The sequence below is a fragment of the Cyclopterus lumpus genome, chromosome 16 (genome assembly GCF_009769545.1).
Source record: "Cyclopterus lumpus isolate fCycLum1 chromosome 16, fCycLum1.pri, whole genome shotgun sequence".
Taxonomy (NCBI): domain Eukaryota; kingdom Metazoa; phylum Chordata; class Actinopteri; order Perciformes; family Cyclopteridae; genus Cyclopterus; species Cyclopterus lumpus.
The window spans coordinates 3,254,854-3,276,154 of NC_046981.1; the positions used below are offsets into that span (position 1 = coordinate 3,254,854).

At 45.4% G+C, this 21,301-nt stretch overlaps 1 protein-coding gene across 4 annotated transcripts in view; it reads left to right on the top strand.

Moving 5' to 3' along the window:
* The window catches only part of crppa (CDP-L-ribitol pyrophosphorylase A), a 30,122-nt gene extending 16,172 nt beyond the window's left edge, over nucleotides 1–13,950 (top strand). For 2 of the 4 annotated variants that reach the window (XM_034553674.1, XM_034553676.1), the window contains one exon: nucleotides 13,253–13,950. In XM_034553674.1, the coding sequence (XP_034409565.1) occupies nucleotides 13,253–13,357 (105 nt within the window). In that variant the 3' untranslated portion in view covers nucleotides 13,358–13,950. Of the gene's footprint in view, nucleotides 1–1,149; nucleotides 3,614–10,823; nucleotides 11,289–13,252 lie in introns of those variants that run through there. The other 2 variants (XR_004611231.1, XM_034553675.1) reach the window with 2 other exon arrangements.
* The last annotated feature ends 7,351 nt before the right edge of the window (nucleotides 13,951–21,301 follow it).

Below are 21,301 nucleotides of genomic sequence, written 5' to 3' on the forward strand. Positions count from 1 at the left end.
TTGTATAGAAGTCTATGCTTCATCTGTTAAAGCTGCATTCTCTCTCCTGACCACCAGGGGGCGACTCCTCTGGTTGTATAGAAGTCTATGCTTCATGTGTTAAAGCGGCATTCTCTCTCCTGACCACCAGGGGGCGATTCCTCTGGTTGTATAGAAGTCTATGCTTCATGTGTTAAAGCTGCATTCTCTCTCCTGACCACCAGGGGGCGACTCCTCTGGTTGTATAGAAGTCTATATAAATGACTCTACTTCTCTTGATGTATTCCCTCAGTAAACATTGTAAACATTAGTTTTTGGTCTCAATCTCTAGTTTCAAGTCTTCTTCAATACAGCCTGATGTTCATTTAGTAAATTATGGTCATTTAGAGTCACACAGACCATAAAGCAGGGGATGCTTTAGGGCGGGGCTTACTGTGATTGACAGGTCGCTCGCAGAGTCGTATACGACAAATGGCGACGTCCACTCCCTCGTCGCAGTCTGCGGTCGTGCCTCCTCAGTTATGCCGTGTGTCATGGGAATCGGCTGCTGAGGGAACATCGGGGGGGGTCATCGGGGGTTGGATGCGGTTGACTTGAAATCCACAAACCGACTGCTCCAGTAATTATCGGATTATATAAAATGGAATAATTCATCCAAGTTTCGGGATTCTCGCTACCAAAGCCGTCGCGTCAAATCTCAACATTTGGGCCGGACGCCCTGGGGTGCAAACCAAAGACGGGATGCTGAATATTCACGGCGCCGTCGGCCTTTTTTTTAAAATGTCACATCAATCGTAGAAGCACCGAGATAAGATGCTTCTTGTTACTTGTGTAAATCACTGTTTAGTTATTTGTTATAATGAGGATAATTCCTCCCAGATGGCTTTGTTCATACATGCGGAGACGGCTGCCAACACTTCCTCTTGTCTGTTACACTACGTATGAATAGCGCCTTCGCAAAGTTGGTTTTATTTCTTTGGCTTTTCATTTAACAAGAAAAAAAAATGTTAAAAAAGATCTGACGGCAGGAAATAATCCTGCACACAAAGTGTTGCTTTTTTGTTTCTTGTCCACGGTGTTTGTTGCTTTAGTTAAAACGGACCCGACGTGAACCGTAAAACAATTTTTTTTTTTTTTTTTTCCCACATCCTGATGTTGTTAATTTTTCAGATTGGGCACATGAAGACGAAACAGCCGGGATCACATGTTTGGAAGTCCTTTTATTTATGTGTTCTTCCTTTTGACATTTGACGGGTCACTTTGTATCAATAAACTCAGTTAATTTGTGTGTGTGTGTGTGTGTGTGTGTGTGTGTGTGTGTGTGTGTGTGTGTACTCATGCACCGACTCCTGTGAAATACTACACGTCCAGGGTGCTTTTATTGTGAAAGGAATGAGTGGATCTGCCTTTTTGTTTTTGTTTTAAGGTCGAAAAAAATAATAAAGTTAGCTCAAAATGAAACTTTTGAAAGTGTTCATGTCAAAATCAACACTTTAAAAAAAGAAAAAATGTAAAAAACTTTCCCCAAAAAGGACGTTGCCACAGAACAAAACTGTGTTCTGACTAACTGGGAAGGGAAGTGCATTTTTGTAGGAATAGAAGTAAAGATATCGGCAATGATCTTGATTTTTATATAATTTAAAAGCACTTTCTGCGATGAGGTTTGAAGGGTGAACGAAGCGTCGCCACCCGCAATGCTTCAGAATACTGAAAGAACAAGTTAGTTGTTGAACTTCATTGTAGAAATGCTGAATATTATGAGGAATGTGCTCTGGTTTTAAGCTGGCTTGTGTTTTTAGGTGTTCTGTCTTTATGAATGAACAATGTTTAGAGTATCATTACCAACACATGCGGCTGCCTGGTTTTAATACTTTAATATTACAGTCAGAGCTGCATGCTACTGGAAATATTTCGAATCCAGCAAAACATTTTCCGATGTTTTTACAAGTCCCAAAATAGCGGTTCTTGTGTCTCTTTGTTTATGTTTTCAAGGTGATTTAGATGTTTTTTAATGCAATTAGAACATGGTGGTTCTTTTACTAAGAGGAGCTTTGAACTGGTTATGAAAACGGCCTCGATAGGAACTACCAGAGCATCGCTGAGATTATTATTATTATTATTATTATTATTAACTCTTAAGACTCCAGCGTGGAAGCAACCGGCCCGTCGTGGACGGACCCAGATCCGGCTAGACCCCCTGGAGGGAACCAGGACCAGGTCTTCTAAACAGACTCTGGTGCTTAAACACTACCACCAAAAACTGAGTATGACACGCAGACTTTGTCTGTTACCTCGTTAAAGTTCCACGTGAACTCTTGAGTGTTCCTCCCTAAACGATTTCATTCTCTGCTCCGACGTGACACCAGTGAGAAGAACGACCTTCGTTCACGCGTCCCTCGCCTCTCGTTAAGCATCACACACACACACACACACACACACACACACACACACACACACACACACACACACACACACCTCTTCGGAAAAAGTACGGCCATTCGGCCAATCTAATTTTAACCTCTGACGGAGAGAGAGAGAGAGAGAACGCATGAGTGCATGGAACTAGAGAAGTTGGGAAAACGATCCACCTCATTGACCTTTTTACTGATGTGTCTTTTTGGATATAAGAAAAAGAAGAAAAAAAGAAGTGCATCCTCTCAAATGAGGAATGCTGAAGGCACAATGCGTCCTCCTTGGAGGAGGAAGAGGAGACTCTGGAAAAGAAGAAGAAGAAGAAGAAGAAGAAAAGGACGTGGCGATCAAAGCACTTTTGTAGCGCCTCTTTCCGTTTATTCGTGTTTGTTCCCTCGGGGGAAGATGCCCACGAGCCAAACATCGGCACCGGATCCTCGTGAACCGACTCCTCCGTGTTGTGAATAACGGTGACGGTGCACGCCATCGGCGTCATCGGATCCCTCCTCGCGCAGGGTCCTGGCGACTTGTCATCCGCTGAAAGGGGAGTTGTCACGGTGATATATGGCCGTTGTAATCCCCGCAGTGGAGAGAGAGCCCTGATGTTTACCCAACCCCATATTTCCTCCTCCTCAAAGAGCCCGGACCCGGGAATCCTAAACCTGAGAAGAGATTAGCCGGAAGAAAAGAGAGAGAGAGAGAAAGGAGGAGGGGGGAAGAAAAGGAGAGGACTCTATAGCTCTATTCTCCTCTACCTGTTCAGAGGTCTGAAAGGCAGACGGGTGAAACCGAACACGAGGAGCTCTCGCGGTGACACTCGTGGAGTTGCACCCTCGGCTGGGGGGGTCAAGGGAGGTCAGGCCGCGTAAAAGATCGTTATTTAACCTGAATATGGATGCGACCGCTGCAGCTGTTGAGGCTAACACGCGTTAGCATATCGGCTACATTACCATCTTATAACAGCCGCGGGGCGATCTCACGTTGTCCTTTTTTTAATTTGGTTATGGTTTTGGTGTTCCGCCATTTTGGCAACGCGCCAACTGGAGCTAAACTCTGACTCGGATATTTTAATGACCAGCGTAGCGTAGCGTGTTGTTAGCATGCTAATATTTGCTAATTGGCGCCCAGTTATGTTGAGGCTGATATTTGGTTCATGAACCAAATGAATGGACAAATTTAAATGTTTTTTATTTTTGTCCTGCTGGTGGCGCTAGACGAGCACCAATGTCCGTGGAATTCATCATTTTGGGGAACATGAATATATATATATATATATATATATATATATATATATATATATATATATATATATATATATATAGAACATATATATATATATATATATATATATATATATATATATATATATATATATATAGAACATTTTTACACCGAAGCCATGAAAATGTGTTGGACCGAGTAGACATTTCCGTCCTGACCGTAGAGCTATTATGGGCTAGAAAGAGTGTTTAAGTGAGTTTATAAACTGAAATCTGGCCCCTTTCTAGTTAATTTACTGTAAATAATGAATTGCACACTCCTGGGGAATTTTCTAAATGAAAGCGCCAAGGGGCAAAAAAAAGATTTCTCCAGAGGTCTTTGTCCACACTTTATTTTAATTTATTTAATTTCTATCGGGGCGACATACGCAGCTCCAGCGTGGCTGACGGGCGAAACCCGACCAGCAGCCGGCCGCGTCTCTTGCTGTGACGCCGATGCATTCGTACCTTGGAGAGGTCGAGGGAGGTCGAGGGAGGTCGAGGAGAGAGGTCGAGGGATGTCGAGGGATGTCGAGGGAGGTCGAGGAGAGAGGTCGAGAGAGGAGGGGGGAGGTCGAGAGAGGTCGAGGGATGTCGAGGGAGGTCGAGGAGAGAGGTCGAGGGATGTCGAGGGAGGTCGAGGAGAGAGGTCGAGGAGAGAGGTCGAGGGAGGTCGAGGAGAGAGGTCGAGGGAGGTCGAGGAGAGAGGTCGAGAGAGGTCGAGGGAGGTCGAGAGAGGTCGAGAGAGGAGGAGGGAGGTCGAGAGAGGTCGAGGGAGGTCGAGAGAGGTCGAGAGAGGAGGAGGGAGGTCGAGGGATGGCGAGGGATGGCGGCCGTCTCTGCCGCCTCCAAAACGACGTATTTTCAGGGACGAACTTAAGGAAAACTTAACGGTATGAAATGTGTCCGATGAGGTAATCGAAACATTTTTAGAAAACCCCCCCCACACTTGTCCTTTTTCTGATCTTTAACTTTTATCGAAGATCCCCCCCCCTCCCCTGGAAATGTGGACGAGAGCAATTGGCTTCCTTGGAGGAACCCTGACATCTCCATACAGACAGAAGCCTGGGGATCCCCCCCCCCCCCCCCCCAGTAGTGATGTATTTGAGGCTGCCTCAACATGTGCAGGGTATCAAGCTTGATCTTCCAGCACCGATGGCGCTCCAGATGTCGGTATGCGCGAAACTTGACCGCCGGAGTTTGGCTCGAGGAATTCGACATACCGAAGCGGTGTTTACTCAGCTTTTTTGATTTCTTAGATTAAAGAGAAGAAAAAACAATAGACCGGCGAGCGCAGCCGGTCGGGACTCGACTCGACTCTTTGGAAAATGACGAGAGAGAATCGGTGTTTATAGAGTTCTCTACGGAGGATTAATGTGAGCCGGCGCTTCACATTCGGTTGGTAAACATTCAATCACTCAAGCGAACGGGGCAAAAACACACACGTGTGTGTGTGTGTGTGTGTTTGGTGTTTGTTTTGCCACTTTTGAGCTGTTTCTGACCACCCACAGGAGTCCTGGTTCCAGTTTATCTTCCATCTCTCCGGGTCCTGTTGCGGGTGAACCCGGCTCTGTGGGGATTACGCTTTAAGTCAACAGGCTCTCACCAGAGATTTGTTTTTTCTGCTGCGCTCACCTTCCTGCTCTGCCTGTGCTTGTTGTTTGCGAAGGGGGAGGGAGGGGGTACACATGCTTGCCTGACTGGGTGCGGTTTGGAAAATAGATCACGGTGGATTCGGACCAGGGGAAACGGCACCAGATGGCACAAAGCGTTTAGCGAAAGGCTGGTGAACGTATCCGCTCGGGAGGACCCGTACGCCTCCGTCACGGCTCAACAAGCCGAACTATTGGAATGAGTTTGTATTTGATCTGAAATCCTCGTCTCCCAACAAACCCCAAAATATGTTTCGGGGGAAAAGAATAAAACATTCGAGGCCGGTCTTGATTCATATTTGATCCGTGTGATGCCTTTTTTTTTTTGTTGAGATTCACGGACCCTCATCTTCATAAAGTGGAGGCCGATTCGTGATCCTTCGGATACGGCGAATGGCCGGTCGACTCGCTGCGTCCATCGCGTGTCTTCGATCTCGCGCTCTTCGATCTCGCGCTCTTCGATCTCGCGCTCTTCGATCTCGCGTCTTCGATCTCGCGTCTTCGATCTTGCGTCTTTGATCTAGCGCTCTTCGATCTCGCGCTCTTCGATCTCGCGTCTTCGATCTCGCGTCTTTGATCTAGCGCTCTTCGATCTCGCGCTCTTCGATCTCGCGCTCTTCGATCTCGCGCTCTTCGATCTCGCGTCTTTGATCTCGCGTCTTCGATCTCGCGTCTTCGATCTCGCGCTCTTCGATCTCGCGCTCTTCGATCTCGCGCTCTTCGATCTCGCGCTCTTCGATCTCGCGCTCTTCGATCTCGCGTCTTCGATCTCGCGTCTTCGATCTCGCGCTCTTCGATCTCGCGCTCTTCGATCTCGCGTTCTTCGATCTCGCGCTCTTCGATCTCGCGTCTTCGATCTCGCGCTCTTCGATCTCGCGCTCTTCGATCTCGCGTCTTCGATCTCGCGTCTTCGATCTCGCGCTCTTCGATCTCGCGTCTTCGATCTCGCGTCTTCAATCTCGCGTCTTCGATCTCGCGCTCTTCGATCGCGCGTCTTCGATCGCGCGCTCTTCCACAGAAGGTGGGATTAAAGAACGTAAACCTGGTATTTAAACGTCTTCGAAATGAATCTCCAGGTTCACGAAGTGTCGTGTGAAAAAGTTTTTTTTTCTCGTAGCGGACCCCTTTCTGGTTCTCACACTCCGTCTGGTTTCTCCCCCCCCTCCCCCTCCCGATGTTTAGTCTGCGGTACACCGATATTTTGACAGCAGTACAAAAAAAACAACACAGTGTTGCACCTACCCTTGTGTGTTTGGCTCCCGGACGACTCGCGATTACGATCTCGTGCTTGCGTTAAGCGTGGAGGTGGGGGCACTAAGCCTCGGCCGCGACGCGCACATTGCTTGAAATACTCGTGCACCTGACCTCCGAAGGCCCGGGACGCAGACCGTATTTGGCTTCCCTTGGTCGGTGTGTAAGGGATACAGTGTGATAAGTAAATGAGGCATCCGTGTGTGTGTGTGTGTGTGTGTGTGTGTGCATTTTTGTGTCTCTTTTTCTCACCGCATGTGGGATTTGGTCTGTCCCAGTTCATAAATCCCACCCATGCCTTCATGCTTTCATACCTCCCCCACCAAAGAGCCATTGTTCCGCTCACTGTTTTGAGGCGTGCGTCTTTCGGCAAGTTGAATTCAAACAAAGCCGTCACTCACCAGACCACGTTTAAAAAATATATATATATACAAGTTCTCAATGTGAGCGGAAATACAACCCCCCCTCGATGTCCCATTCAGGGGTTTGACTTCTCTGGAGAGCGGAACGAGTCCCCCCCCCCCCCCCTCCTACGCAGGATATTTTGGAAACCCGCGTTGACAGCGCTTTGCCAGCGTACCGTGAAAGTGTTGTGTGGACGCGGTCGTTCTCTCAATGGGGTCTGAAAAGCAGTTCATCAATGCAAAAGAGTTTTGAGTCTTGAGGGAGTTCACTAAAGTGGGGTGGGGGGGGTGCAGACTTCTTTGTTTTTCCTCCATTTTGACCCCCTTTTCAGATGACGTGAGGCACAGACATGCAGCCGGGGACACTAAACACCTCCAATAAAACACATTCCCAGAAGTACGAACTAATGCTCCCGTCGCTGTCCCCTCGGGATGGAAGCTAGAGGAAAAGCTGCAATACTAAATATATTCTTCAAAATAACTTCTTTCACTTGTTGCATTTGAGGATTCATTGCTGGATGTATCGCCGCCGAAGCCAAACGTTATCCAAACCCCACATTTCTTTTTTATTTGGATGGAGGATGTCTCCAAACAACATGTCAGACTGAATTTGCGTGTGAAACGATGCAGAAGGCATCTAGAATGGCTCCAGCGTGCCGTGGACTCTCTGGTTTTTTGCCTTTTTTTAATGGTTCCCACGTATAATATACCTGGAACAAGCGGCTGAAGGGTCAATGCAGGGAAAAATATATATATATATTTTAAAAAAGGGGGGACGTGGATGTTAAACGGTGCATTTTTTCGCTCCGTTCTCCATCGCACTAAATGAGTCTCTGCACCACCTTTTTTTTTTTTTAGCGGTGTTAGATTAATGTGCTCTAAACAGACTTTTTGGACCGGGCCAGTAATTGGACCTGTGGCCCCCCGAGCTACTTCCTGTCTCCGGTGATACACGGAGGGCAGCGGCACCACAATACCCCAGTCTTGGGGGGGGGGGGACGAGCTGTCAGAAGCTCTGAAACACTATCCCCTCTCCCGACTTTAAGCAGTATTGTATCACTCGGGATTCAACACCAGGGGTCATTTCGGGAGAGTTTTGTTTCCTCATTACCTCATCTATTAAAAAAAGGGAAGAAGTTGGGGTGACGCTCAGTTCACGTAGATTTAGCGTTAAAAGACAATGCAGTCGGCCCTCATTGCTAGTAATGCTGCTGCCCTCAAGTGGAGGATGCAACATGAGGGCTGTGAAAAACAGGAGAAAAAAAGAAAAGAAAAGAAGGAACAAAAAGAGGCCGTAAAAAGCACTAAATGCCGTTGGCCACCTCGGTGATGGTAGCTGGTGTGGCTCTTAACGACCGTTTCCAGTTCTCTCGGCTCAAGCTTTTCCATGAGCTGTTTTTTTTCTTCTTTTCTTCACAATTAGGACCCAGCGGCCCTCTTGGCGTTTCAAGAGAGAAAGAGGGAGAGAGAGAGGGAGAGAGAGAGAGAGAGGGAGAGAGAGAGAGAGGGAGAGGGAGAGAGAGAGGCGTACGCATCGTCACCGTTAACGGGGCCTTAATGGCCTGAAACCTCAACGCTCTTCAAAAGCAGGTTCTTCTTGTGTGGCAGAAAGAGGGGGATTCTTACTGTGGCATTAAAGGGAGAGTTTGGTGTGTGTGGTCCGCTGAAGCTTTTCCTGCCCCCCCCCCCCCCCCTCCCCCCCACCCCCACTTTTCTGCGTTTCAAAGACCTGTCGCCTCTTGTCAAAATCCTCCTTTTTCTTTTCTTTTTTTTTTTTAAAAACGGTAAGCAAAAATAGAAGCTAATGATTGAAGTTCCATTCCATAAAGTTGCGGTCGTCAGTTTTGGGAATAACGAGGCCTTCGCATGTGTTCGCGCACACACACACACACACACACACACGCACACGCGCACACACACACACACACATGGGAGTGATCGAGAGCGTCGTAGTCACTGCCCGGGTCGAACGATTTATACTTTTTTGTTTTACGCATTAAAACAACGCCGCCACTTACTTTTCATAATACGACTTATAGTCTTTTGGACTGCGGTCCAGGTTCTGGGTGCACGAAGAGCATAAACACCCAACGATGACTCGTACCCAGTGGTATCCCCCCCCCCCCCCCCCCCTCCCGATACCAGTTCATATATCCTTCTATAAATGTGGTGGAACGTGTCGGGAATGGATGGAGCAGAGGAGGAAAAAACCCTGTTAATGTGTCGCTTTCCCATTCAACACGCCGATGGTCCCTTCCACTAATACATTTATGTTACTTTTGGCTTGCGAGCAGGGATTTTTGGGGGCAGTTATTCATTATTATGAAGTGGAACATTATGTCTGATGATGTGTATACGTCGAATCTCTTTTTTTTAGAGCAGACTTTGTTTTTTTTTCTGTCTCTGGAACACGAGAGGATGAATTCCTCCCCGTGAACAGGTGAGGAGCTCCAACGTCCCTGTGAAGAAAAATATTGTGAATCTGCTCTCATCTCCAACGGCTCGGCGATGCCGTCGCTCCGGGGTTTTTAATCTGGCGTGTCCAAGAGAAGGAGATGCGACGCTCTGCAGACCTTTTGCACGCTGATCAATCGGGTTCACGAGCCCGGATTATAGATTTCTGCCTGAAAGCGGTCAGATATGTAAATATCTCTGAAGCCTTTTGGAATTTGTTGCTTCAGTAATTCCACCCACGTCTTCGTCTTCTTCTCCTCGACCACATTTGAAGCCCGAGTGGCGGCTGTGAGGACTTAAAGCTGTGCCACGAGTCGATGAAGAGCTCAAGCCGTATTTGCGTTCCACTGTGCAGGCGACCACTTGATTTAAGAATGCCGTTCTTTTTAAAAATAAATTTTTTTATATGAAGCATGATTCATATTTCAAAGGCCGCATATCTCGGGGGTGGAAATAATTCAGCGGCGGTAGGCTCAGACGGGGGGGGGGGGGGGGGGGGGGGGGTTGGGGGCTTATAACTTTTGATCCTCCTTGGTGATCTCGACTTTTTCTTTTTCTCGTGCGCAAAAAAAAAACCCCAAAGTGTGTGTTTTTGTTTTGTTCCGTAAGAAAAACAGACCCCTGTAATGGAGTCATTAACTGTGGTTAGATCGCCGTAGCTGTCTTCAATATGGGGGGGGGGGGGGGTTATCGGGACTTTCGTCAGTGCACTTGGGTGGTAGTCGAGCGACGATCGTGCTGGTCACATTCATCATCCCCCCCACCCCCCCACATGGCGCTTTAGCTCCTCCACATGTAACATCTCAAAATACTTTTTCCGTGGGAAGACGTCATTTATTTCAGATAACGGTCGGAGGAATGCTTTTGATCCCATTTTTTGCTGACGCTGTTCAAACAATGAAAAGATGCAATTAGACGCTTTGATTGATTTATTTTTATCGCCGATTTCGCCGATGATGAAACCTTTCCCACGTTTCCGAGGGGCTGTGGGTCGCCGGCCTCGCAGGATGAGCTGGAGCTCCTCGTACTTGTGATTTTTTTTTTTTTTTTAAAGCCCGCAGAACAATGCAGTTTTTTTTTTGTGGGGGGGGGTACGAGCACCCTCAAGGAAAAACAGGAAAGCCTCGCTGCTCCGTTTTCCTTTTGATCCCTTTTTTAAAAGATTTTGGGCCAGTTTTAGATCTAAATGGCAGATTAAGAAAAGGCCGTAGAAGCTGACGGAGAAATGCCTCTGGCGCTCATTCAAACGCATTCATATTTTGATTCCATCTTCCATTTTTTTCTTCCTCCTCGTTGCTTTAATCAGCGAGGAGGCCGGAGCCGATCTGTACTCCAGTTCCCCCTTCTGTGTGTGTGTGTGTGTGTGGAAAGTCCATGTCATCCGACTCCCCCCCTGCGCTGGTTCTGATTAGGGGGACGAGTGCTCCGGGTACTTCAGGATCCAGGGGTCTCTCTCCGGCTCTCCATCAACCGACGGTTCAGGCCCGATTCCACGCTCATCGCTCTCGCACCTCGTCTCGTTCCCGTCACGTTCCTGCACAGCGGAGCTGGCCGGGTGAAGTTCGGATAAGAGATGGAGAGAGAGAAAGAGAGTGAGAGATTGTTTTCGCCTCCAAATACGTTAAATCTGACACATAGTTGTGATCAGAAAAAGCTGTTGGAAGCCAGACCAGAAGATACGTTGAAATGGGATGTTCACAAATCACTTCAGTAGGATTTATTCCATAATATGTTCGTATGTGCCTCTCGGAGGATGTTGGGACATTAAAAGCTTTGTGAAAATCCCTCTTAAACTATTTTGTTTCCCTCCTAAGCAAACCTGCTGCCTTCAGGTGTCCCATTGGTCGGTGAAGTCGAATCCAATCACGTTTTATTGGGTAATAATTCACTTCAACTTGGATCCAGTTTTCGTAGGTTCTGCCTCTTTTCTTTTTTGTTGTGTGTTTTTAGAACGCCGTACAAAGTAAAAGGTGTTTGTCACTGCGGATGCTTCGACATCTCTTAGCGGCACATGTGATAAAGGCCTCTGGTGGAGTCCATGCCGGCTCACTGTCACGACTTTTTGCTAAAGTGACGGCTGTTAAAAGAGTCTGAATGGATGCCGACGTCGATAAAAGTAAGTCGAACGGGGACGAGAACGGGTTTAAAGAATGAGAAACGACCCAAACTGTCACCCTTTAGTCATTAACTTTGACCTTTTGTAGTTACCGTACTTCTATACAACCAGTGCTGAAGTCTGGTTGTATAGAAGTCTATGCTTCATGTGTTAAAGCTGCATTCTCTCTACTGACCACCAGGGGGCGACTCCCCTGGTTGTATAGAAGTCTATGCTTCATGTGTTAAAGCTGCATTCTCTCTCCTGACCACCAGGGGGCGACTCCTCTGGTTGTATAGAAGTCTATGCTTCATGTTTTAAAGCTGCATTCTCTCTCCTGACCACCAGGGGGCGACTCCTCTGGTTGTATAGAAGTCTATGCTTCATGTGTTAAAGCTGCATTCTCTCTCCTGACCACCAGGGGGTGACTCCTCTGGTTGTATAGAAGTCTATATAAATGACTCTACTTCTCTTGATGTATTCCCTCAGTAAACATTGTAAACATGAGTTTTTGGTCTCAATCTCTAGTTTCAAGTCTTCTTCAATACAGCGTGATGTTCATTTAGTAAATTATGGTCATTTAGAGTCAAACAGACCATAAAGCAGAGGATGCTTTAGGGCGGGGCTTACTTGTGATTGACAGGTCGCTACGACGGAGCTAATCCGTGTTTTTATCTGAGAACTTTAAACCCTTTCTCTGCGTATTCTCAGTTAATGGAAGTTAACGGTAACATTTTGGTCAGCATGAAAACAATGACCCATTGTTTAAAGTTAATGTAAATCTGGCACAATTTTCCTTGTGAATACACGCAAGAGCCAAAAGCTTAGCATACAACTAGCTGTCAAAAACTGTGGAAAATAACAGACAATTTAACAGATCATGCAAGTTTAATGTTTTATGAACGCAGAACTATCGCATGCGAAGCTATTTGCTCGTTGCAGAAACCAAAATCCATCCCAGGCCTTTCTTTAAATATCCCGTTTCTTTTTGCTTTTAAATCCTTTTAAAAGATTCCCTTTTTAAAAATGATGTTGTGTTCTCCCTCATGCATTAAAGTCCACCGTCCATTTATTAAAAAAAGGTCCAGGTAGAGCATGAAGCATAAATCTACGTGAGGAACAAGTAACAAAATAAATAAATAATAAAAGTAAAACAAATAATAAAAGTAAAGCTCCTTGAACTGCAAAGATGGAAAACCGGTCGTTTTAGGCCTCATCAAGAGACTAAATCAAAGTAGGGAGTAGAGGGGAAAGTATTAAAAGTGCATTGTGCCGAGAACAAGAAAGAAAGAAAGAAAGAAAGAAAGGAAGAAAGAAAGGAAGAAGAAGGAAAGAAAGAAGAAGAAGAAAGAGAAGACTCACGAAAGCAAAAAACAACCACAACTGAGTTTTGCCCTCCACCTCTTTTTGGTAAATTGTTCCCGTCTGTTGATTTGAACGTGGAACAACATGGGAGTCACGAGAGGAATCCTCAATCAGTGTGTGTGTGTGTGTGTGTGTGTGTGTGTGTGTGTGTGTGACCTCATGATAAAGCATGCTTGTGGGGACTTCCGAGTCCAGGATGTCGTCTTTTCTTTTTTCTTCTTCTTCTTCTTCTTAAAGTTGTTCCTTGCAGTAATTTAGTTCGTTCGACTCTGTTGTCTCGGTTTGTTATTGCAGGATTCTCCACGTAAGGAGTGTCTGTGGTTTTACGTGACCTCTCTCTCTCTCTCTCTCTCTCTCTCTCTCTCTCTCTCTCTCTCTCAGGACGCAGAGCGTTGGGAGAGGTCGGTGTCGAGGGTCGCCGAGCTCACGTCGGTCCTGATCCGGGACAGGAGCCCCGCCCTGGTGGGGCAGCTTCTGCAGGCCTGAAGAGAGTAACTCATGCACACTAACCCATCTCTTGAAGCAGCTCCGGATCCCATAATGCAACAGTTCCCGGCTCCCATAATGCAACAGTTCCCCGCCGCGTCTTTGAGACATTCAAAGTGAAGCTCGTCTTCACTATAAATGATTATTAACACCCTGTACGTGTCTGCATTGATCACTACATGGAGAGCTGTGTGAGGTATCCACACCTACAAGTTCTCGCCTTATGCTCCACTCAGAAGCTTTAATATACAGCACTGATGCTCCGTATTCTCTCTCTCGGCTCATTGACCATTTAAAATATGCACCAACCAACAGATCGCTGCATATTTTACGGCCTTTGCACGATGGGAGCGTGATAATCAACAGGAATATGCTCTTCAGACCTTTTCATAGCGTTGTGACAAGTTGCAGTCCGGACCTCTGAAGATGTGGAAAGACATTTTTTATCACGTCATCTTTTTGTGTATTTCATTAGCTCCTCCCCCTTTTTAATTTGATTAACTCCTATAGTGTGTCATAACCACTGGATGGAGATGTTAATGACTGGGTGCTTCTATTTTTGTACTCCATTAAAAATAAATATGCTTATTTAAAACAAATGTGGCATTATATTATTTATTTTTTTCATGAATGCTCATTTCAGGAAATGTTCTTTTGATTTTTATTCATAAATCACAAACTATTGAGATCTTATCATCGACTCTAAAGTCACAGACCTCAGTAGTTGGCTTTACACACACAAACATTTGGACTGAAGATTTTTATATAAATATATATATATATACATATATATATATATATATATCATCTGTAATTCAGATATTTTTTTTGCCGTTTCCAGAAACCCAAAATTAGGACTCGTACTATCCTGCCTTACCTTATTTTAATTATATATGTGTCACTAAGGATTCACATAATTTTTTTTGGTGGCCTACAAGATATGAATTGAGAAGAAGCATTTCCTCGTCCATGTTGAGAGCCATATGGAGTCAATCCCTCCATCAAAACTGAACTTTAAGTAAATTAATTTTGAGTTAAAAGCACTTGTTCTCATCTCTGCAGCATAACTAAATATCTGTGATGATCAAGACGCAGTGAACCGTGTGTGTGTGTGTGTGTGTGTGTGTGTGTACACAGTGGAGCCTTGACGCAGTAGCATTCCTTGAGAAGGCCACAAAGGCCTCCGTCGCCCCGCTCGCCTCTCGCGCTCCTCCAGTTTCCTGTCGTTTCTCGGCGTCCTCTGCAGCTCGGGCCCGAATTCCAACCGATGATGGACGTCCGCCTCGGGGGGGCGGGGGGGAGGGGGGGAGGTTGGCGATCTTCAGATTCCTGTAATGAACTCCTTCGCAAAACAATACACGCTTATGTTTCAGGGATTTCTCAGGAGATCGGGACCCCCACGGCAGAAGAAGACGAGCGCCGCCAGCAGCTGACGGCGTAAAGTGAAGGCGAGCACCTGCGTATTATTTTAATTAATTCACTCACTAACTTCTCTACTTTCATTTATTTATTTGTCTTTACTGTCCCTGTGTGTGTGCCTCAGTAGTTTCCTTTAAAAAGCTGGTTACTGTCGCTTTAAGCATCTCGGCGGCGGATTAATACATGTTTGGGGCAAAGTGTGTATATATATGTATATATATATGTGTATATATATATATGTATATATATATATATATATGTGTATATATATATATGTATATATATATATGTGTATATATATATATGTATATATATATATATATGTGTATATATATATATATGTGTATATATATATGTGTATATATATATATACATATATATGTGTATATATATATATATATGTATATATATATATGTGTATATATATATATATGTGTGTATATATATATGTGTATATATATATATATACATATATATGTGTATATATATATATATATATATGTGTGTGTATATATATATATATATATGTGTATATATATATATATATGTGTGTATATATATATATATGTGTGTGTATATATATATATATATATATATATGTGTATATATATATATATGTGTGTGTATATATATATGTGTGTATATATATATATATATATGTGTACGTGTATAAATATATGTGTACATATAAAATATATCTATCTTTATATATATATATATATATAAATAAACAAATAGTTTCAGTTGGTCACCACCAGATGCCGCCAGATCCTACACACCTTGAAGGGCCGTGAAGAGCCTTGAAGGGCCTTGAAGGGCCTTGACGGGCCTTGAAGGGCCTCGTAATTCAGGTGACCGGGATATAAACTCATGAAGAGACTCCTTCCAGGTGACCGTGGTGACGTCGACTGATGAATTATCTCCTAAAATAAAGGACTAAAAAGTGCATTATCGATGCTCCTCACGTGCCCGAAGATAAGAGGCAAGATGTATTTCTTTGAGCACAGTGCCACCTGGTGGCCATGCACATTAATGCACTTGGTAGGGAGTGAGTGTGAGACACTCTCTCTCCACCAGGGGGCCACATTGGACTTGGAGTGTTCTTTCCTCGTTTGGCACATTGTGGCCGCTGTGGTGAGACTGCAGCTTTTTATTGGTGCTGAAACAACATTTTTCTAACTTTCTTTGGGGTGAGATGTGGTATAAACACACTGATTAGTGTATATGTCAGAAGATTGGGCTGAAAAACAAATAATTTACTGTAATATAAATACTTCTGTGGAGGAATGGAGATTATCAACAATGGGCCCAATTCAGCTTGCTTTATTCTATTGTGTAACATGTCAGTGTTTATATAGACTTTATAATAAAAGACATATTACAATTACAGAAAGAGATTAATGATGTAAAGTGAACATAACAGCAGAAATTATAGTTCAAACAAGTTCTATTTTTATATATGCACTCATACATTTAAATATTTAGACTATTTTCAGCTGTTTATTTTGTTTATTCTCACTATTGCCATTATTTAACTTATCTGCACTTTATATTTTGCCTACTTAAATTATAAATAAATTATAGTGTATTCATATCTACCCCTTGTGTATTGTTAAGGCAGTCCAATGTGTTTTACAGATTAATAGTCCCAAAATAAAAGTAATTGAAGACAGCAGGCACAAATTAAATAAAAAATATTAGTAAAGGTTTTATATACATTGGCTGTACTCTATACAAGCACATGGACATATAACCATAGCTAAGTGAAACATTTAGTCAGTTTATTCTATTTATAACTGTTTATTCTATATATTTATCTGCACTTTTACTGATATTTACACTTCTGGTATCTCAATTTAGCCGTTTTAAATTGTGTTTCCCTTGCAGGTCTTCTGTGATACTTCTGTCCTTTAATAATAAAGGTTATCCTCACTAAACCTTTTTTAGACATCCTTTGAAGTGAACAGGAAACATGCGTCAGATCAAGTCTGTTATTTAAGTGTAAACTGAGAAAACAAAGGTTCTCCACCAGTGATTTAGAGCTTTGAGACCCTGACCATGAACCACAACGTCTGGATGAAGAAGTTTTTGATGCATCTCTCTCACTCTCTTCATCTTCCTCCTGTCAAATAAAAAAAAAGACACACAAAAAACGACCTTTTGACCCACGTGATTGATTTCAAATTTGTCTTTGAAACACACGTGCATCCTCCTTTTTTTTATTTTTTATTTCCTGAACCCGCGATGAACCCCCGCGGTCGTCTTGCCGTCCGCTAGCTCGATGCTAAACCAGAGCCGCGGGGGCCTAGCGCCGATACCTCGGACCTGGTCCTGTTTAGACAGCGCCGCAGCAGCAGCTGGTGCTGCAGGGGAGGCGGACCCCGAAAGCCAGATCCCACAGTTTGACGGTCTGCAGGTCTGTCGGTTCTCAGACGGCACGTCGTCGTCGCCGCCGCCACCGACCAGCCGACCGCGGCTCTGATTACGGCCTTGGAAGAGCGCTCGCTCCAGTCCTCCCCCCGGGGTTTTAAAACCAGTGCGACGGCACCTAAATTTAGATCATGAAAAAGGATTCCCAAATCTGGATCACAATAAAAAAAAAAGCGGGGGCCACGTCCGATGCCAGCAGCGCCGGAGGGAAGAAGCCCGCAAGAAAGCTCGTCGTCGTGGAGACGACAAAACAAAAAACACGCGGCGAAAAGGAGGTCAACGAGAGCAAGACCGGAGAATATGAGGACTCTGGACGGGTCCGGAAGCCCCTTGAGGTGGCATGCCAAGTACAATAAGGCAGCTATGAACACATGGGTGGGGGGGGGGGGGGGGGGGGGGTGTTCAGGAATTTGACCTTGTGATGTCATCGCCAGCCCACATTGTCTGGAACCCGCTCTGATTGGGTTGGACATCGGTGGGGTTTGGAGTCTGTTTGCGTTGCCGTAACGTGAACAATGAAAACACGAGCGTATGAACGTGTGGGTGGCAGCGCCGTCGAGGTGGAGGTCACGTCTGCCTTTTTTCGTGGCGGGGGTTGAATAACAAACACTCGGCGGTCCAAAACCCCACGGCCACAATAACTGGAGTTTAGAGGGTTCAGATTAATATGGTTTAGAGGGACGTCGGAGTAAATGATGTCAGTGCGGAGACGGGAGGGTTCGGTGGTCTGGAGGAGGTTTGGAGGCCCAGTCGGTGTGGGGGATGTGCTCGCTGTAACATCCCGGTGTTTAGGAACATTATGTGTTTAACCTTCACGGGGTTAAAATACAGGTGTCAGCTGACTGGGACCAACAGGTGACACAAATCGGGACAAGAAAGTAGTCAAGAAATCACCAATTAGAGCGATAATCCACGTTTTTTTGTATTGATTTGTTTTTTATTCATGAAATCTGTTAATTAATCCATTCATTTATTGAGCATTTTGGTAAATAATGCATCTGCAGTAATTTGAGATTGTGGTGAAATTTACTTCACATCCGAGTTTCATTTTGAATGTGAACGCTATTAGAAATAAAGCAGCTCGAGTGGTTAAGTAATTAAAATAAAATTGTACCATGAAACAGAATGAAAAAGAATTCAACTAACGAACTAACTCTTTCCTGCCGCTGGTCATTATGTAAAATATTGTGGTTTTGGGGAGCAAATTACCAGTAAGCAAGCCGGAGGGGAATTTGGGGATTTCGTGACACGATAACACAATGTACTCGATCATGTGACTGGAAAACAAACAGATGTTGGGAAGAGCTGCCGAGGGAATCACTTTTTATTCCGTCTTGCGTGGTCGAACTGTAGAAAATATATCTTTCTAAATGTTCCGTCTTCTCCGGCCCCCGTACCCACTCCCACATATTTCCTGCCCCCCCCCCCCCCCCCCCAGATGAATCCCACATTTCTCCCCCCCTGAGCCGTCACTGGTGAGGCTCGGCTTTATAAATGAGGCTCAGCAGGACTCTCGCTGACAGCTGCGTCCGAAAACAACCTGCCGGAAAAAAATGGAGATCGAGCCAGTCGGTTGAGTGTGAAGCCTCGTCAGCCCGGTGGGGGGGGGGGGGGGGGGCCTCGATGTGGGGCTGTGGACCCCCCAGCAGCTCTCTGCAGATGAAGGCAGCCCAAAGGGAAGCTTCGACGTAGTTTATCGAAAAGGTTTACGCGGTGTAACGAGCGAGAGTGTCCACCAGGGGGCGTGTGTGAGAGGAGGAGTCAAACTTTCACCCAGGAGACCGGTGTTCGGGTCTCCCCGGCGTGAAAGTCGATGGTCACATCGTCATAGTTACGTTGACGCCCCCGTTATTTCAACACGAACGAGTGGCTGCTGTTTGACGCTGCTTTGCATTTTAATTTTTTTATCAAAGTTTGGTTGTAAAAAAAGAAAGAAACACAGCGGCCTGCTGCTGGCTGATTAACTGATACCAAGATAATGAGCTAAAAGGGTCTAAAAAGGCATTCATAATCCTGTTGTAATCTTTGTGGACTCGTTCGCTCCCCGAGATCCAAACCTGGTCTACATTAAACCAGGGACCTGGATTAGATGTAACACAGACTTTAGTAATAGGGTGAATTGGTCCAAATTGGGTCCAACAATTATCTATAATTATAGCGGATGGAGGACGCCACGGCACATCGGAGCTGATTATTTGTGTTTGGAGTCGGCCGGCGCTGCGTTAATGGGTTCTCCGTCATCAGAACATGGGTTCTCCGGCATCAGGAGAACCGGAGGGGCGAGTTTGAGTTTTCCTTCTTTGTGCTTTTTGCTGCAGCAGTTTGTGCAAATCTGCATAAATGGAGGATGAATTATCATTTATTTAAATGGATGGGAATTGAGAGAGGGGAGATGTGAGGAAAAGGAAGGAGGGATCAACACGATGGAAGTGAGGGATGAAAGAAGATAGGAAAGAAAGAAGGATATGAGGATGCAAATAACGAAAGAAACGGAAAGGAAGGAAAGAAGCAAGGAGGGAATCAAGGAAAGGAGCAAATGAAAAGAAATAAGGAAGCAAGACAGCAAAGAATATAAGGAAATACAGAGGCAAGGAAAGAAGGATGGGAGGATGAAGCAAAAATATGAAGAGAATGAAGAAAAAAAGGAAGAGAACAAGGAATGGAAAGAAAGAGAGAAAGAAGGGAAGGAAGGAAAACAATTTAAATGGATGGATCATCAAAACAGTAGGAAGGGAACAACAGCAGGAAGGGAGAAGGATGGAAGGGAACAACAGAAGGAAGGAAGGAAAGAAGGAAGGGGACAACAGAAGGAAGGAAGAAGGATGGAAGGGAACAACAGCAGGAAGGAAGAAGGATGGAAGGGAACAACAGAAGGAAGGAAGAAGGATGGAAGGGAACAACAGAAGGAAGGAAGAAGAAATGAAGAAGGAAGGAAGGAAAGAAGGAAGGGGACAACAGAAGGAAGGAAGAAGAAATGAAGAAAGAAGGAAGGGAACAACAGAAGGAAGGAAGAAGAAATGAAGAAGGAAGGAAGGAAAGAAGGAAGGGGACAACAGAAGAAATGAAGAATAAATAATGAAGAAGGACATTTTGGAAGAAGAAAACTGGAAGGAAGGAAGGAACAAGGAAGGAAGGAAGAAAGGAAAGAAGGAAGAAAGGAAAGAAGGAAGAAAGGAGGAAGGAAGGAAAGAAGGAAGGAAGAAGCACCGCTCAGCTTCTGAATCACTCGCTGACAGAGGAGGAGATGAGATGATAAAAACACTGATGTCTCGTCTTGAATTGTGAAATATTTCTCTTTCAATTTGTCATCAATAAAGTGATCGGAACAAAGCTCGAAGGAAGGAGGAGGGAGGAGGAGGAGGGATGGAGGGAGGAGGAGGAGGAGGGAGGGAGGAGGGGAGCTAGTTGGAAGCAGCTGTGGATTTGGTTGTTCGCGATTCAGACGATGAAACATTCTTTAGAGCTCAGCGCCTCCGTTCTCCTCTCCTCTCCTCTCTCCTCTCCTCCTCTCCTCTCCTCCTTCCTCTCTCCTCCTCTCCTCTCCTCCTCTCCTCCCTCCTCTTTCCTCCTCGCTCCTCCATCCTAGCCGCTTGTCTCTCCTCCTTCCTCTCCTCTCCTCTCTCCTCTCGCCTCCTGTCCTCTCCTCCTCTCGCCTCCTCTCCTCTCCTCCTCTCCTCTCCTCCTCTCCTCCCTCCTCTTTCCTCCTCGCTCCTCCATCCTAGCCACTTGTCTCTCCTCCTTCCTCTCCTCTCCTCTCTCCTCTCGCCTCCTGTCCTCTCCTCCTCTCGCCTCCTCTCCTCTCCTCCTCTCCTCTCCTCCCTCCTCTCTCCTCCTCGCTCCTCCATCCTAGCCGCTTGTCTCTCCTCTCTCCTCCTTCCTCTCTCCTCCTCTCTCCTCCTCCTCTCCTCCTGGCGCCGATCAATCAAAGCCTCCAGTGGGCGAGACAGGACGTCCAACCTTTACAGCTCCGCCCACACAGGCGGACACATTAATCCACGTCTGATTATCCTCACTCACAGGTTCCTCTGGAGGTTCCACTGGAGGTTCCACTGGAGGTTCCTCTGGAGGTTCCTCTGGAGGTTCCACTGGAGGTTC